The 18,863-nt window shown below is 41.4% G+C and overlaps 1 protein-coding gene across 2 annotated transcripts in view; it reads right to left on the reverse strand.

Moving 5' to 3' along the window:
• Positions 1-18,863, reverse strand: part of DOCK9 (dedicator of cytokinesis 9) — a 306,118-nt gene that overhangs the window by 132,044 nt on the left and 155,211 nt on the right. For both annotated transcript variants that reach the window (XM_024204291.2, XM_024204295.2), the window contains exons 14-23: positions 17,839-17,921; positions 17,227-17,349; positions 13,052-13,131; positions 12,784-12,971; positions 12,581-12,646; positions 6,299-6,391; positions 5,607-5,730; positions 5,051-5,172; positions 2,655-2,741; positions 1,505-1,594 (exon numbers count right to left, since the gene is read on the reverse strand). In XM_024204291.2, the coding sequence (XP_024060059.1) occupies positions 1,505-1,594; positions 2,655-2,741; positions 5,051-5,172; positions 5,607-5,730; positions 6,299-6,391; positions 12,581-12,646; positions 12,784-12,971; positions 13,052-13,131; positions 17,227-17,349; positions 17,839-17,921 (1,056 nt within the window). The remainder of the gene's footprint in view (positions 1-1,504; positions 1,595-2,654; positions 2,742-5,050; positions 5,173-5,606; positions 5,731-6,298; positions 6,392-12,580; positions 12,647-12,783; positions 12,972-13,051; positions 13,132-17,226; positions 17,350-17,838; positions 17,922-18,863) is intronic.

Consider the following 18,863-nt stretch of genomic DNA (forward strand, 5'->3'; position numbering starts at 1 on the left):
AAAGAGCCACAGTAGTGTGAGTTCATTGTTTCATTTACTATAGTGTTATATATTCATATTTAAATAGTATGACCGGGGAAAATATATATATAATTTTCACAGCAAAATGACTGAACAAGTATTATTATTTTATCAACTACAATTGGTTAATAACATGGTAAAAGCATCCTGATTGGTTAATAATTAAATCACACAGTGTTTTAATAACATGTGCTGCAAAGAACCACAGGAGACACATTAAAGAGCATCTTGCGGCTTAAGAGCCACGTTCTGAGTATCACTGAGTTAATGCATACACGTTACTGGAATTCAGAAATCACACCCCTGTAGTCCGCATTACTGCTCCACGTAGACAAGCCCTTAGATACAAGAAACTATCTCTGTTTTTTCCCCCCGCAGTGTTTACTGACTGGATAAACATTGTTTTCATTTATTTTGTATCGGAGTGTTTTATTGGTGATTATTGGTTAAAACTGAAAATTGGAAGTGCTATATATTAAATATAATAATACTGCTGTCTATTTATTTGGCACTTAACATTTGATGATTTAAAAATAATTTCAGGAAAGAAGGATGGTTTTGTGGTTAATGCACTACACTGGGACACAGAAGAGCTGGCTTCAATTCTCAGCTTTTCCAGACTTTCTGCATGACATTAGGCAAGTTACATCATCTGTGTCTCAACTACATATTTAAAATGTACATAATACTATTTCCTTTCTTCCACCCGTTCTAAGCCTTGCTTATTTGGACTGTAAATTCTTTAGAACAGGGATAATGTCTTACTGTGTGTATGCACAGTGCCCAGGCACAATGAAGACCCTAATCTCAGTTGTAGCTTTGAGAGTAAAGTAACAGATGATAAATACCTTACAAACACCCATTAATTTAGCCTTACTACATTTCTGTGATGCAGACAATCATCCTCTGTGAAGCACAAGGAGATTAAGGTGACTTGTACAAGTCACACAGAAAATTGATGGAAAAGCCAGGAATAGTACTAGGTCTCTGGACTCCAAGTCCTGTGCCTAACCACAATACTATTTTTCTGGTCTCCAGAGGCAACATGTTGAAGCTGATGTTTTGTTAACCTTAATGTAGTCACAGTGGCCAAGATGCTGATGCATAAAGTTTGGCCCCTAAATCCATATTTCAGCCTCTTAAAAAGTGGCTTGATTTTCTGAGGGGCTAAGTACCCACAATTAAGTCAAGAAGAGCTGCATGTACTTACGAAAATAAATAGATTTAGGTGCCGGGCCTTCAGCATCTATTTTAAAATTCTGGCCAATTTGGCTAAATTAACATTCCTGTGGGAACCTTACTTTTTTGTTCAAGCTATATCAATCTTGAGAGAAGGTGGTTGAGGTGACTGGGGGCTAAACTTAGCAAAACTCCATCATTATCACATCCTGATTTGCAGCCCCACCCCTCAATTGATAGGACCACAGTCCTCTCCCCAATTTCCCAATTTTATTAAATCTGTTATATCACTGCTGTTTTGTACCTTAAGATACTTTACGAGATCAGTTCCTAAGGCCTGGGCTCCAGACTCCGTTTTCTGACAGTACTCAAAAAAGTTGTGTAAGTGCTGGTCCTACCAAAAACAAGAGAACCAAAGTTAATCAGCAATAACTGAAGTTTACTTCCATAATCAAAAGAGGAACAAAGCAATGCATATATAAAAATGCAGATAACATTGCTGTGTTCCTCTTTTGATTTTATATATATATATATATATATATATATATATATATATATATGTTTCCAGTTAGCACTTCCAAGTGCCAATATAAAATAGGTGCATAACAAACAGCCAAAAACTTCAGCCACATTAAATGGATCCATTACTGAACAATCATTGCACAAAATGGCATGTATATTTCCTTAAAAATAATTGACAGGGAGAAAAAAATTATTACAATTGCCCTGATTAACAGTAATAAGCATGTACTGTTTAAGTCCTGTATTTGTTTCTATCAGTACAGAACCCAAAATACTAATCCAAAATATAGTAATCTACAGATACAAGTATATGTGAAGACAGCCACATTCAGCAGTGCAAAGGTAACTACAGTTTTGTTTTGTTTTTAAATTTTAAGTAAATGTTTTTAGTATTTGTCAAAGATGCCAAGTTAGTAGCTGAGATTAAAATCATATTTATCTTCAGATCAATACAGTAAAGGTATTGTCCGTGCAGCTTTCTCACACTGCCACGCTTTTATATCTCAAGCTGACCTGAAAGAACCACTTTTAGCTGTCAGATGCTAGATCACTCTTCATGACCATTCAGTCCTTTAGCTCTCTACTTACACTGCCAACAAGCATGTCAGTTAACACTGTGATGGTTTTAATGTGAACAACTGGAATTGGATTGAGACTGGCACTTTTCACTTTGGTCAAAAATGGGACTGGACTCAAATGTGAACTGATGACTTAGACAAAAGGCTTTGTATTCTGGATAATCATTTTAAAATCCACTGTAGCATACAGTACGTTTTATATATTAACTATGGGGGAGATTTTCAGAGGCACAAAATAGGAGTTGGCAGCCTTTTGTGTGTTTCTTTTGTGTGTTTGAAAAATTCCTTTATATATTGTATTCATGCTACAAAGACACATTAATCATAAAATATTTGTTTTGGTTTTAAACTTACCTGTGTGTAGACAGTAGAAACTAGATGCGTAGAAATTGTTAACAATGGTTTGCCTCCATCTACCCATTTAATTTCAGGACCAGAATGCTGTTTGCACACAAAGAGGAAAAATAATATATCATGTCAGCATACCAACCCAAAACAACAGGACAGTGGTTTGCATACCATATATATGGACATTTCAGACTGTCTTATAAACTGTAAACTTGTACATATCAAGTAAAATCGTGCAATGAATAACTGGAAGGCAATGCCACTAAAAATCATTATGAAGTATGTATGTAGTTACTCAATTAGAAATGGTTCTTTTTAAAGACAAACTGTCCCATAGTATTGGCATCACATGAAAAACTTGCAGATGGATGAACTTTATGGGTTATGTATGCTAATTAACTCAGTGGACTTTTCATGTAAGATATGGGTTTTCTGACTCTCCTTTAAGTGTATGGGGAAACCTCCTGGACCACAGGAAATCCTCATTTGATTGGCTGTTCTTGAGAAGGACAGTCAATCAGAGCTGCTGCTTGCACTAAGATAAACTGGTGTCTCAGAATGTGTAGCAGTCAGTGTTCCCTTTCCCTCTCATTTGGGAATGTCAGAACAGTACTCAGCTCTCTAAAGTGAGATCCTGTTGGGGAGCTGTTGTTTCCTGCTTGCCCTGCGCATAGGTGCGAGAACTAGGCATGCTAAGAATGCTGCCACACCCCCTGGCTTGAAGTGGTTTCCATCATATAGAGGGTTTAGTTTGGTTCAATGGCTCTCAGCACCCACACTATACAAACTGTTCTAGCATCCCTGACCCTGCATCTAGACGTTCTAGTCCTCCGGATGCTAAGACTTGGGAGGAGAAGGTGAAGAGCTAAGTGCTTCCCTAAAATTAAGGGAAGGGTGGGATAGACATGGCTGGATTATGAAAAGCAAGGAGATGGGGAGGAAGTTGGAGAGTGAAAAGGTGGTGGTGGGGAGGACTGGACACAGAAGGGGAAGAAACAATTCTCCCAATTAATTCCCTCTTCTCAGTTGAGTTCCGGCCTCCCCCTCCCCCCTTGCCTCATTCCCCCTTCAATGAATTCCCCTTTTACTTTCTGCATCTCTCCCCCTGACCCTTCTGCACTGGCATCTTTTTATGATTTTATGTAAAGTTATAATCTACAGATTTTGCTTTGACAATGCTGGCAGGTAGGATTTTAGCAGCTCCAAGATTCAGTTTGTGGAACAAGGGCTATTCTTGGGTGAGAGGTTTATTGAAAGAGAAGTGCATGGATAAGGTGACATTCTAATAAAAGTTAAGAAAAGAACTTCAGATGAATTTGCAAAGCCTTCTTGTGTATTTAAATTTAATTTAAAGTATGTCACGGTCTAATTGGGAAGTTTTTCATTGGATGAGATGAAGTGGCCAGACCTTGGAATTAGTATGCATGGACCATCAGTTAGGCACTCTCTTCCCTGAACAAAATATTGGCCCACAAATCATCAACTTAATGACGCACATATATTCCCAGTTCATGGGTGTGTGGAGCAACCACAACTAAACATTTGCATCACTTGCTGAACAAACACCAATATTAAAGAGTGTCTTGGTCTGTCTATTCTAGATTATAAAACTCCAAGGGAATATTTAGGGTGCAAATGGAATACTCTTGAAATGCTTATTATCTTCCCTAATAGTATTCTGCTACACAAATGCATATTCCCAGCACACACAGAGCCACTAAAGAGGCTCTAAATAAAAAGCCCAAAACTATGGTAATAAAAAAATTATATCTTTAGTATATGTAACTTAAAAATAAACTAACTAAACAAATGGCAACAATTTTACCACTGCATTTTGAAACAAATGGAGGACCTTTCAGTGTATCCAGAGAGAAAGAACAGATTTGGTATATAGGGAATTCTTCTTATACCAGGTGCAGGAATCAATACAGAATATTGCACAAATGTTCTTTTTTAAAAAATTTTTATGGTTATTAGTCTATTTTTCTCTGCACACAGACAACATCCAATTTGTCACTATTACAAAAAAACCCTATCACAATATTTAAAAGCTTCTCAGACACCACACACAAGGGATAACAGAAAAAAAACACTTGATTACATAAAAATCTATATGGGAGCAGGTTGACTCAAATCCTTGTGAAGCAAAATGACAGGATTTGCTCATATGATTTCTCTAATTTATTTATTTTAGAACTCCACATCAGTTACATCTCTTCTGCAATACATTCTATGTCACACAATCTGTATCTTGGAAGAGTCATAAAAATAAATGTTTTGACTGGAAAACGGCTACTTAAAATTTTTACAAAGCTTAGAACTGAACATTAGCTCATTTTATTTCTTGTATTCTCTTTTCACAGAGAAAAAAATATACCTATATACCTATCTAAATACTATACCTTGCCAATCCCAAGTTCCTGATAGCTAAGATAGCCTGATGGAAGATTAGCTGATACAGGAATGTGCTGCTCATTTGTCACTACTCTCCCATCTTTTAATAATGGAAGCCAAGAATAGCCAACTACAAGAAACAAAAGGGAATTAATATTTTACATATATTATGTATTTTTTAATTAAAGGCCTATATGAGAGCTTCAGTGGCCTCCTCTCTATTTAGAGCATATACACGGTTACATGGTTTCTGGTTTACAAAGACCCAACTTGTTGAACAAAGAATATAAACATAGCTAAAAATGTTAAAAAAAGAATGTATCCTCATCTTCAGGTAAAAAATTGTAAAATATTTTAATTTGCTTGACACTCAAAAGAATTCATAATTCTTAAAAAAACTGAAATTAAGGATAAATATTTCACATGGCAAATCTATTTTTTCACTATAATTAATGTTACAGAATTACCTGCATCAATGCAACAGGTATCCAGTATACCAGCTAAATGCACTTTTTGAAATCTGCTAAACCATTCTTAACAGTAAAAAGGGTCAACAAGCCAAACCTTGTGTTTCAATGACATCTTTCTTCTTGGTACTGCCTTTGCTTGAATTATCACAGCTGACATGGTAGAATGTGAAAAACAAATGATGTTTTCCATGTAGCTGTGTGGGCAATTCTATTTTAATCTGAAAGGCAGATAAACATCAGCTTCAGTGATTTTTGTGAAGAAAAAGTCTTCAGTCATGCAGAGGCACATCATACTAGTTAATGTACAACAAGCATGCAGTTGTCCACTCTGGCCTGAGAACAACACTTGGTTTCAATGAGATTTGAAGAAAGATTTAAGAATGCAGTCATACAATGTTAGGGTTTACATTAATTATGTAGAAGTAATAGTTTGAAAGATAATGACAGGGTCTGATTTTAATGTTTTTGCAAAGCCAGCATGAAAATAAATAAATACATCAAAAAAGTTTAATTTAATTTCCATAATGTAAAAGTGAATGAAGCAATAAGCATAATTAATACTACAACATTGTTTTTTCAATTACAATTAGAGCTTGAGTTCAATTTACATTAAATAAAAACTTATAAAGAAACTTCTGAAGTTAAGAAATTAAATACATGATACACTTTACCCCTCTCCCCAAATGGGCACACCATCTCCACATTAGTCTGTTTTGCTATCTGTGAAACTTGTAAAAATACATACTGAAAGCCAGTAAAAGTGAAGTCTCAATTAGAATTGCTTACCTCATCATAAAACTCTGGATTTTGGTGGTGATGTAAAACATTGGCCAACACATTTCTTGTAAACACTGGTCCACCTGGTCTACCATAGATACACTAAGAATCAGGAGAGGGGAAAAAATGGTGCTTTATCAGTCTTAACTTATATTTCTCCTTACTGTCAAGAGTATAAAGTATTTTATTTTTTCTTACATTATCTCCTTTAAAAATAAAGTTTTGCAATGCAATTTTTTATAGCTCATGGCACATATTAATCAAGTTTTAGACTCTTTTTACTATCGGGAAATACAATGGATACTGTGCTAAAACTCAAAGTGTTAAAAAAAAATAATCTTGTATTAATATCCTTTGGACTGTGGGATGTGGACAAGTGCACTGTATTAAAATAAGTTTGAACGATTATACTAAAATTGAATATTTTAAAAACAAATTGGAGAAATTTAAAACAAAGAATGGAAAGCGAAGAAATGTTCATTTGCTCAAAGATTAGGTTCAGTTAAAAAGAGGCCACTTTACCAATAACTGCTGTTCTTCAAGAGTACCTCTGTAGATTCACACTTATGGGATTTGGTGTTCCTTGTTGATGGGCAGATGGAAGGCCAGAGCACTAAATTTAAATCCCAGTAATGAGGTGGTTCTCTCACTGGGGTAAAAGCTTTAGTGAGTCCTTTTGGGAATCTGGCTACTGTAGGAGAAGAAAGTATTGTTTCTCCCTGTTCTGACTGGTAATGTGCTGAGATAGCAGCCAGGTGCACATTTTAGAGAGGCTAATGAGAATTCCTGAACTTGAGATGTATACTGCTCTTGTGTAGTGTAGCTAGCATTGTGTGTTTTCCCTCAAGAGACTGAATTTCCCGTTCCTGAGTATGGAGGTGGCTAATTAATTATTGAACCAGCCAATTTTGCAGCAGTATCATATGTAGGCAGGCATATATATAGTGTGTCGCATGTCATGATTGCCATGACAGCCATTAGCCTAAGGAATAACTTTGTAGGTTGATTCAGGTAGGCTCTTAGGCTGGTGTTTTCTGGATGCCGAGGAATCTCTCCTTTCCGTTCCACCACTGTCCATTAAACATGCTTTTTTGAAAAGGAGATAGAGTAGACTTTTCCCAGTTTAACTGCAGGCCTTTGGTGATGAATGGCTTGCATGTTTTAAATATGATTCTGTCATTCCCTATTGTGATTTGTCTCTTATTAGAGAGGGAGAATGGCTGGCCCAGTACTAAATGTCCTAGCCTGAGACGGAGACCTGGATTCAATTATCATTTTCACCACAGACTTCTTGTGTGACCTTGGGCAAGTCACTTTGTCTCTCTCTGCCTCAGTTCCATATCTTTAAAATAGGGATAATACTCTTTCCCTAACTCAGGGGGACGTTATGAGGATAAATAATTATAAGATTGTGAGGTGCCTAAATATTACAGTAATGGAGGCCACAATGTACCTAGTCATAGATAAAGACATGTGACCCCTGGCATCTTAAGTGGGCAGCTACCACAGCCAGGCACTTTGTGACGACCTTTAGATCTATGTACAAGCTGAAAAAGGAGTATCGTGTATTGAAATGTTTGTTTCCAATGCTGAAACTCAGGTATCTGAACGGCTTTTTTCTGATGGTCACATGCAAATAAGCATCGATCAAGTGAGTCTCACATACCAGTCTCCTTGAGAGGAGGGAATGGTTGGTTAGCATTTTAAACAGAGGTCTTGATGTATCCGTTCAGGTTTCTGAGATTCAGAAAAGGTCTGAGACCATTCACTGTCTTAGGCTTTGTCTACACTATATAGTTTTGTTATCAAAAGGCAGCTTTTGCCGACAAAACAGTAGAGTTGTACACACTACAATGCTCCTCCTGCCAACAAAACTCTCCTGTTTTGCCAACAAAATAAAAACCACCTCGACAAGAGGCATAGAGCTTTTTGCAGGAAAGTTAGATTGACGAAGTGTCAGTGTAGACACTGTGTTGGTCGTAACTGGCCTCCAGGAGGTATTCTGCAATGCCCACCATGACCAGAGCTATTTTGAACTCTGCTGCCCTGCATCCAGCTACACAGGCATGCACCCCTCTCCTTTCAAAGCTTCAGGAAGTGTTGAAATTCCTCAGCATGCAGAGCTCACACAGCTACTGCCCAGCTGAGCATGCAGCTCTGGGCAGCAAGCACACTCCTGCCTGGACTACAGAGGAGGGGGTGGGAAAACTCAGACAGAATCACAGAATCAGAACATTAACACAGAATCCTGCTCTCCCGGGCACTAGAACTGCAGTGGCAGACAGGCAGGCAGGGCGTGCTGCTGCGGGGGGGTGAGAGGGGAGAGAGACTCATGCTGTGCTGTACAGAGCCAGGGAGGGAGATGGAGGCTGTCAGCGTGTCCCCCTTCCCCCACCCCACCCCGCCGCGGTGTACTGGTCTCCCCTGAGCTGGGGTGTGGAGGGGACAGGGGCACAATAGCTGTCTGTGGACCAGCTTCTGCCTCAGGATTGGTTGCTTCCAGCTGCTGTCTGAACTTAAAAAGACAGCATGCTGACACACTCACTCTTCCCCGACACACACACTTCCCCAACAATCACTCTGTCTCTGTTTCTCTCTCTCTCACACACACACACACACACACACACTCCCTGTCACACACGCTGCCGTTTCCCCACACTTCTGTAGGCTTCTCGTGTTAGTGTTCAGCAATGTCAGTTTGGTCATATTACCGAGCACTACTTTAAAAAGTGATTTAAAATGTGTTACTTTTCGGACACACAGAGCCATCATTACAAGGCTCATAGTACAGTGCAAACAAACAATGCCAGGCTCAGCACACTACAGCAACACACATGACTGTGGCTCAGTGTTAATATGTTCCTTCAAGGCATCCCTCGGCCAAATAGCCCCACATTGAGCTCCTTTTATAGACTTGTGTTCATAATGCACAGCACAATACTGAACAGCAGTGCAGGATCCATGCTTTCTGACAGAGATGGCTGGGTTGCAGGTTACCAGGGCAGTTGAAAAGCATCTGGCAATCCAGTAGGATGCCCATGGAACAATGGGTTTGAGAAACCTTCATCATGTGATGCTGTACCTGCCCCAGGAGGTACTGCAAACCCTTCCCAAAGCACCCTGCGTCCAGTTGCACAGTGGGATAGCTACCCACAGTACACTGTTCTCTGTGTTGATGCAAGAGCTGCTATTGTGGATGTGCTCCACCAACACAAAGAGTACAGTGTGGACATGCAACAGCAGTTTAATTACAGCGGTGGCTATACGCCAGTGTAACTTGCGTTGACAAAACTCTGTAGTGTAGACAAGGACTTTGGAACCAGGAAATACCTAGAATAGAAGCCCTTCCCCTGATGTTCATAGAAGGACTTCCTCTATGGTTCCTTTTGAGAAGAGGGAGTCCACTTCATCCCACAGGACTTCCTTGTGAGAAGTGTCCCCGAAGAGGTTCAGGGAAGGTGGACTGGTAGAGAACTGGATGGCATATCTGCCGTGAATGTTCTCTAAAACCCAGTAAATGCAAGTAGTCATGCACAAGGCAGTGTTAAACTAGGACAGACAGAACTCAAAAGGAGGGGATGGAAAGAAGAGAACTCAGGAAGACTAACTCTGCTCTCAACTGCAACATTAAACCTGCTTTTTGGTGACAGAGAAGGTGGACTGTAAAGAAACACATTTGCTTTTTTTGTTTCGGTTTCCTTTAAAAGGCGGGGGGGGGGTCAAGTTAAAGGCTCAAGGAGGGGAAGTTCTGGGATGTGGCCACTCCCTGCCTTTGATATCTGAAGGAGGAATATGCTGGTGGTTTCCTAAGAGGAACAAGGGTTGAATGAGGTCAAGGGACCGAGCTCTAGCCCTGGCAACTTTCATCCTTTTGAATCATTAATCTACTTTTTGCTGAAAAGACCTTGCCCTTCAAACAGAAGGTCCTTGATCTTACTCTCCAAAGTGATCCCCAATGAATGTATCCAGGAATACCTATGTAGGGAAGTTTCTGTGGCATGGCTCTGGAACAGGCATTGAGTTGTCATAGGCTGTCCTAACAGTGCATCAAACCACTATGCAACCCTCTATAACCAGATCTCGCTGCTTGCTTTTACTTGTCTGGTAGAGCTTCCAACATGGGGTTAATGGCAACCTGGAGGGCATAATGGTACTTGGCCACCACACTTGGAAACTTTCATGCAAAGAGAACCTGACTAGTAGGTCTTACATCCAGAGGCATCTCAGCCTGCTACCCTCTCTGTTGGTAGAAATGGAATGGGAGGTTCAAAACTAAAACAACTAGGGAGTTTGGGGTTGGGTGACTTTTCAAGAAATGGAAACATCGGCTGCAACGGGATACATCTTGTGTGCTTTCCTGGAGACTGCCAGAGAAGACTGGAGGTGTAAGCCCCGGGTAAGAGACATTGACTTGCATTCAGACTTGGAGGATATAAAAAAGGGGATGAGGAAGCTCTGCCACTATTGTCTCTGTAGGTAGCTGGACACTATTTCCCTTCCTCCTGAGATACTCCTGGAACTGTTTGTAGTCCATCAGGTCGAGATATTGCAGAGGCGTCAATAGGACCACGAGGAGAACTATGGCATTGTTTGTGTCCCCAATAAAGGATTTTCCATCATCTAGGGGACCCAAATCAACCTGCACATCAGCCACTGGTGGGGCATGTCAGGTGGAGGTAGGAGAGAATGTTGGTGAGGGATCAGCTTCCTCAGTTCTGAGATTGGTACAGAAGGCTGTGACAATGTTGTGAGCACTAATGGCAGGACTGATGGGGCATCTCCCACAGCACGAGGTTCAGATAGCTTGCGTATTTCAGATTCAATAAGGACCTGACTACACTCTTGAATATAATCTCATATTATTAACTGGAGAGGACCTTGTATAAAGGTCCCTCCAAAGATCTGGTATCTGTGGGAAGGCTACAGGGGCCAAACCCCTTGGAGTCCCCCAGGTGCTGAAATCAGCGTGCCTCTCAAATCCACCCCAAATGGCACTAAGGGTGTCCCTGTACCAATCCTGCAGTGAGATGACCCTATGGGGAGGATTGGGTGATGGTTCCAGACAAGATGAGGAATAATCTGCAGTAATGGAGTTATTATTTGGACTGCAGCATGTAGACAGGGAAAAGGTCCTAGCGATTTCCAGTAAAGTGAACCTTCTGAGATCCACAGTGATCGCATCTGCACTGGCAGCTCTGGTACCAAGAGCTACTGATGCTGCTGCTCCGGCACAGTCATCATAGAAAGAACCTGCACTGGGGAGCTGATCAGGAGGAAAGAATGTGCTTCTTTTTCTCTTCCTTCACACCTCCTCAGTGCCAGAATGATGCTTCTTTTCCTTACTTTTCAAGTAGGATTCTCTGGAGGTAGTATTTGTGTTGGGCCCTGAAGAGAGGGTCTGTGCTGGAGACATTTTAAGAACCACATTTTAAGGCCTACATTTTAAAAAGGAACTAGTGGTTTTGGGTGCCTCAATTTCTTGATGCCCAACTTTTAGTCACCTTGATTTTCAGATGACAGGTGCTCTACACTTACTTAAAATCAAGTCTCCTAAATGCTTCTTAAATTGGGCACTCAAAAACTGACACCCCCAAATTCATTAGTCACTTTTGAAAATTTAGGTCTAAAGAATTTCTGGAATGGTACATAGCTGCTCTCCCATTTTATTTAGCAACAGAAACAATGTTTTATTATTACAGTTTATTGTACATCAAAATATGTAATGCTAAATGATTTAAAATATAGAGTGAAAGCCCCATTCAGAAAGCCTATTGTTAGTGAGAAGCAGTTAAGGAAGGATTATAATTTTTTCCTCTTTATGGAACTGTAGCAATTATCATTCACTTTTAGCCCCGCCTAACACCAGAAAACCAGCATTAGGCTCTCTCAGGCAACTTTCTCCCTATTCCACTGTGGCAGTCAGCCAGTCAAGCCTAGTCAGGAAGCCTAATACACTTGAGTCAGTCAATGTTCTAAAGCTTTGCCTCGTAAGTAGGAGCAAACCACCCCACATTGCAACAGGCTTCTTCTGTGGAAGCTTCATTCAGGTGAGGATAGAAATAAAAAGACCAGTGGGAATATTTTCACCAAGACTGGCCAATAGCAGGGGTTAGTGGCTCTGCCCATTACCTTTCAGAGATGAGCAAGTCATCTCCAGGACAATCCAACTGCCACAGAGAAGGAAAAACAAAGATCCCAACTCTAATCCTTGTGTAGGCCCACAATGTGTTACTTCTAAACCAGTAAATCTTAATGTTTTTCTTCTATTAGATACCAAAATCACAGACAAACCTTTAAAGGCAGAGAATCTTCTTCATCCGAATCTTTGAACTCAATGCATACTGCAATATTTCTAGCCTAAAACAATATTTAAAAAAAAAAAAAAAAACATTTATTCAGAACCATCATCATAGAAACAGAATATATATTTGGTCATTAATATCTGAATAGAACTGCAGTCCACAACAAGAGTTTAGTATTTTCCTTACACTCACCTTTGCAAATGACTTTTGACTGTCATATTTCAAGTGCTTTGGATAAACATAAAGGTGATTGTTGTAGATGGTGAAAGGCTGAGAATGTTTTGGAATACAGGGAACAAATTCCTCCACTTCGAAAGTTACTATTGTCTTGGGACTGTTTTCAAACTGTTTCATGGGAATGTATGATGAGTTAACATAATCTGAAAATAGATTAAAAACAATAAAAATTTTGAAGTAAAAAAGCTTATTCAACTATTTAATAATGCTTATCAATACTTACTAGAAAAATCTGGAGAGACATTATCAATTGTTATGTCTAGATTTCCTAAAATAACTGGCAGCTTGGCCATCTTTTCAGGTCTGTAAACAGAAACAACAAAAAAGGTCAGGTCAGTTGCCAAAATCTATCAGAAATACAGAAGGAAAAGAAAGCAATATCCCAACATTCCAACACACATACATACCTACACTCTACCCTTTGAGATGCTACAGAACACTTTGACAACAGCGTATACAAGCACTGCACGACAAAGCTAACCACCTTGTTATGTTTGACCTAAACACAAGTTTGCCTTATGAGACAGAAGGTGTTCAGCTGTCGTGCATCCATAACTGTTGCTCTTCAAGATGTGTTGCTCATGTCCATTCCATTCTAGGTGTGAACGCGCCCACGTGCACAGTCGTCAGACTTTTGCCTTAGCGGTATCCTTAGCAGTGCCACCTTGAGTCCTGCACTCATGCATCGGAATATTAGGCGCTGCCGACCCTACGCCCTCTCAGTTCCTTTTTGCTGGCAACTCCAACAGAGGGGCAGGAGGGCGGGTAATGGAATGGACATGAGCAACACATCTCAAAGAACAGTTACGAAAGGTAGGTAACTGTTTTTTCTTCTCTGAGTGCTTGCTCATATCGATTCCATTCTAGGTGGCTCACAAGCAGTATCCTCAGAGGTGGGCTTGGAGTTCATGGTCGTGTGGCTTGCAACACTGCTCTACTAAAACCAGCATCATTCCGGGCCTGCTAGATAAGCACGTAATAGGATGTGAACGTGTGGATGGACAACCAGGTGGCTGCCTTATAGATGTCCTGGATAGGTACTTGGGTTGGAAAGCTGTGTAAGAGGTTGAATGGGTGGTCACGATCGCCGGAGGTGGCACCCTTGCCTGTTCATAGCAGCAGTGAATGCAGGCAGTGATCCAAGAAGAAATTATTTGAGCGGACACTGGACGATCTTTCATCCTGTCGGCCACCGCGACGAACAATTGCATCAACTTGCGGATGGCTTGGTCCTTTGAGCATTTGAGGGAAGTGAGCATTCCCCTCTATTCGGTATTGATGAGGCCTCACCTGGAGTACTGTGTCCAGTTTTGGGCCCCACCCTACAAGAAGGATGTGGAAAAGTTGGAAAGAGTCCAGCGGAGGGCAACAAAAATGATTAGGGGGCTGGAGCACATGATTTATGAGGAGAGGCTGACGGAACTGGGATTATTTAGTCTGCAGAAGAGAAGAATGAGGGGGGATTTGATAGCAGCCTTCAACTACCTGAAAGGGGGTTCCAAAGAGGATGGAGCTACGCTGTTCTCAGTGGTGGCAGATGACAGAACAAGAAGCAATGGTCTCAAGTTGCAGAGGGGGAGGTCTAGGTTGGATATTGGGAAACACTATTTCACTAGGAGGGTGGTGAATGGGACTGGAATGGGTTACCTAGGGAAGTGGTGGAATCTCTATCCTTAGAGGTTTTTAAGGCCCGGCTTGACAAAGCCCTGGCTGAGATGATTTAGTTGGCGTTGGTCCTGCTTTGAGCAGGGGGTTGTACTAGATGACCTCCTGAGGTCTCTTCCAACTCTAATATTCTATGATTCTAAGACTGCCATGGTTTTGTGACAGCAGATCCAACCGGAGTGGTGCCTGTAATGGACCTGACACCGAGAGGTCCAGCAGCGTGCCAAACCAGCATTGGTGCAGCCAAGCCAGAGCTATAAGGATCACCTTTGCCCTGTCCTGCTTGATCTTCACAAGAACTCTGTGGATCAACGGAATGGGGGGTGGGGGGAGGAGGCATACATTAGAGCCCCTGACCACGGGAGCAGGAAAGCGTCCGACAGGGATCCTCTGTCGAACCCCTGAAAGAAGCAGAAAATGTGGCATTTCCTGTTTTATCTGGACACGAACAGATCCACAAGGGGAGTACCTCTCCTCTGGAATATGATACAGACCACCTCTGGGTGGAGAGACCACTCATGACGAGACGGGAAGGTCCTGCTGAGGCGATATGCCAAGGCATTCCTGGCCCCAGGGAAGGTGTGTGGCTATGAGATGGATGTCATGTTGTACACAGAAGTCCCATAGCCTGAGGGCTTCTTGGCAAAGGGCAGGCAATCTGGCTCCACCTTGCAGGATGTAGCCCGAAGATATTATGTCGAGGACCCAATGGTCCACTGTCAGCTGCGACCAGGTCGACCACAAGGAGCACAGGTGATTGAGAAAAGAGCAGGCGGGGAAGATCCTGGGAAGTGACTGGGGCGCCATCCTCAGGCACATCCTCAAAATGCCCATTTCTGGCTTCCTTTGCCTCTGGAAGAACCAAGCTGGACAGAGGAATGGGAAGATGAAGAGTTCTGCCACTTAAACCTTTGTCTCTGTCCTTCTTCCTGTAGCAACTGGATCGGGGGACACCCCAGGACCTCGATGGAGGCAGAGGATATGGGGGACAGAACAGCTTTCTAGACTGCTGAGGGGTGTGTAGGCCCAAGGAATGGAGGGTGGCATGGGAGTCTTTGAGGCCATGGAGCCGTGCATCGGTCAGCTCCGAGAAGAGCCCTGCTCCCTCAAATGGGAGGTCCTTAAGAGTAGCCTGCACTTCCTGGGACAGCCTGGAGGACTGCAGTCAGGAGCTGTGCCTCATGACCATTGCAGAGGTGACTACCCTGGCCGCCGAGTCCGTAGTGTCCCAGGCCACCTGGAGGACAACTCTCGCCACCACTTTGCCCTCTTCCACTAAGGTGGCGAACTCGTGGGCTCGGTCCATTGGGAGGCCCTCCTTGAACTTGCTGATGGAGTCCCACGGGTTGAAGTTGTACCTGCCTAGCAGGGTGTGATGGTTAGACACCCAAACTTGCAGGCTGGCTGTCAAATAAATTTTCCTGCCAAACAAGTACAGCCTCTTGGCATATTTATTTTTCGGTGTGCCGCTCGCCTGTGCCTTTCGTAGACGACTGACACGACCAGGTATCCCGCTGGAGGGTGGGTATACAGGTATTCGAATCCCTTTGCCGGAACATAGTACTTCTTTTCTGCCTTCTTGGAGGTACGTGGAATGGAAGGGGGGGTCTGCCACAAAGACTCAGCAATTTTTAGGACCCCTGGGTGGACAGGCAATGCAACTCGGGCCAGGGTGGAGGAGGGTACAACATTAAAGAGGTCATTGGACTCCTCCACTAGCTCCTTGACCTCCAAGTCCAGGTCGGCAGCCACCTTTTTGAGTAAGGCCTAGTGCTCCTTGAAGTCGTTGGGGCAGCTGCTTGTTTGCGAGAGGCCCACCACTGGGGACGACAAAGACTACTGCACTGCAGGGGGAGGGTCAGCTTCCCCTTGCTTGTCTGGGGACAGCTCCTTGGGCGTCGGGGCCTGCTGCACATCAGATTCGTCACCGTGCTCTGACTCTGGTGCCAGGGGCAGTTTGTCCGATGTGGCCTGGGAGGAACGGTGGGAGTGTAACAGGTACACCCCACAAGTTCCAGTACTGTCACTGAGCGGGCCACTGCCCCTGCCTCCACGCCGTCGCAACCGCACCAGTCTCACGGACCAGTGGTGATTCACCTTTTATAGGTGAGGGGCTGAACCCATCAGCAGCTTGGACGCATGTCCCCTGGAATGGTGGTTGAAGCATGAAGGGACATATGAATCTTTAGCACATCTGGCACGTAAATATCTTGCAATGCCGACTACAACAGTCCTATGAGAATGTCTGTTCTCACTTTCAGGTGACATTGTAAACAAGTAGGAAGCATAATCTCCTGCAAATGTAAACAAACTTCTTTGTCTGAGTGATTGGCTGAACAAGAAGTAGGACTGAGTGGACTTGTACATAATTCTACATTTATAAGTTCAATTTTCATGATAAAGAGATTGCACTACAGTACTTGTATTAGGTGAATTGAAAAAATTTTTTTTGTTTTTTTACAGCGCAAATACTTGTAATCAAATAATAAATATAAAGCTGAGCACCGTACACTTTGTGTTCTGTGTTGTAATTAAAATCAATATATTTGAAAATATAGAAAACATCCAAAAATTTAAATAAATGGTATTCTATTACTATTTAATCGCGATTAATGTTTTTAATCGCTTGACAGCCATAATTTAAATGCATCATAAGAAAGGAACAGATGCTTTAATTTATGTTAATGATGAAAGATATTAAATTTTTGTAATATTAAGAAATTATATACTCACTTCCTGAAATCTGCTAGCAACTTAAGCATGTCTTCATTTGAGAGTTTATTACTGTCTTGTCTGTAGAGAGCAGAAAATCTTGCATTTTTGTCCAGGGTTCCTGATGCATCTTTAAACAATGTCCTGAAAGTCAAATTCTCTCTTTAAATTTTGGTAACAAGAGGATAAGGTAAAGAAACTATTTTGACTGTATCACACTCTACGTGAAGCATTTAATATTCTTAAAATTGTACCCAGGTGAGTTTCACCATATTCACAGCTAATATTTTTATAAGCAGAACAAGGACAATTTACTTTTTAGAAAAGCAAGAAAAAAATTTTTGTCAGTGAAAAAAAGTTGGTAAAATTAAATTATTTGTATGGTTAGGTGTTACAATCATCTACAATACCCATCCCACCAAAAAACAGAAATGTAAGTCTCATTTGCCAAAAATCTATGACTGGGATATGACAGAGTTTAGAAAGGGCCATCCTGAAATAACCAAGAAAGAACAGATCCCACAAATAGGAAGTTGAATTTTGACAAATGAGACTTACACTGTTATTTTGTAGGAAACTGTGTTAAATAATCAGCAGAAAAATGTAGTGAATGACAAGAATTGCATCCTTTACCTAGCTGCCCAAGCAAATGGCATTCTATATTGTCCTAGTCTCTGACATGCCTGCTTAGCATTCTTCAACACTTTCTGTGCAACCTGCAAATAATAATATATAGGAGTTGAAGATGCATAAAAAATAAACAAGTCTATGCTCAGACCAAGTAGAAAACAATTCTTAAAAGATTTTAACTTTTATCAGTATTACTAAATTCATGAGAAGTGGTAACAAAAAGAATTAAACAAAACACAAATTCTTTAATAGTTCCTTAAGATATTAGCAGGACCTGCCATTCTCTTTGATTCCACAGGTGAAAAGGACCTAATCTGCTGACTCTTTGAAGGCACCTGTTTCATTCTGTAAGAAAACACTACCACTTCAGGTCCACTTGATCTTTGCCTTCTCTGACTGCATTTCTGTAGTACCTTTAATAGTGCCTTCTACTGGATACTCTACAGAGATGCAATCAAAGGTCTAGATGAGGAAGGCAGAGTAGAAGTCGGCCTGTAGTTTACTTCAGACTGGAGAAGAGGTCTTGGGGCTATGCCTCTCTCCTTCCACCTCTTACTTACAGAGAGCAAATGTTTCTTCTGCTCTCTCACTGTCAAAATACTCAGCAGTATGTTTTGTCTGATTCTGTAGCAAGGAAATGTATTTTGTGATTTGGATACCTTTTGTCTTTTAGAGCTATATTGTTGACATCTCTGCAGCATCTGCCATATAGAGGAAGGAGTTTTTTGTTATTGTTTGTTAATTTGTAAGTGTCCAAATGTTTATAGTCATCACTAGACTGCAAGAAAATGACAAGTGAAACAGAATGAAATAGGATTTTATGCAAAGCAGAAATGGGCCTTAAGATCCCACCAAATTCTATAAGGCCTTGAGTGTAACATACTAAATGTGGGCATATTGACTAGATAGATATGCATTGGAGAGCCCCAGGTTTCATATGGTGTATGTCCCTACACATAAAAAGTTAACAGAAGGCTAGATTTGCAAAGTCAAGCACTCAAAAGTTAGATGATGACAGCAGAATTAAC

Source organism: Terrapene carolina, unplaced genomic scaffold (genome assembly GCF_002925995.2).
Source record: "Terrapene carolina triunguis isolate 2854851 unplaced genomic scaffold, T_m_triunguis-2.0 Scaffold21, whole genome shotgun sequence".
NCBI classification, from domain to species: Eukaryota; Metazoa; Chordata; order Testudines; family Emydidae; genus Terrapene; species Terrapene triunguis.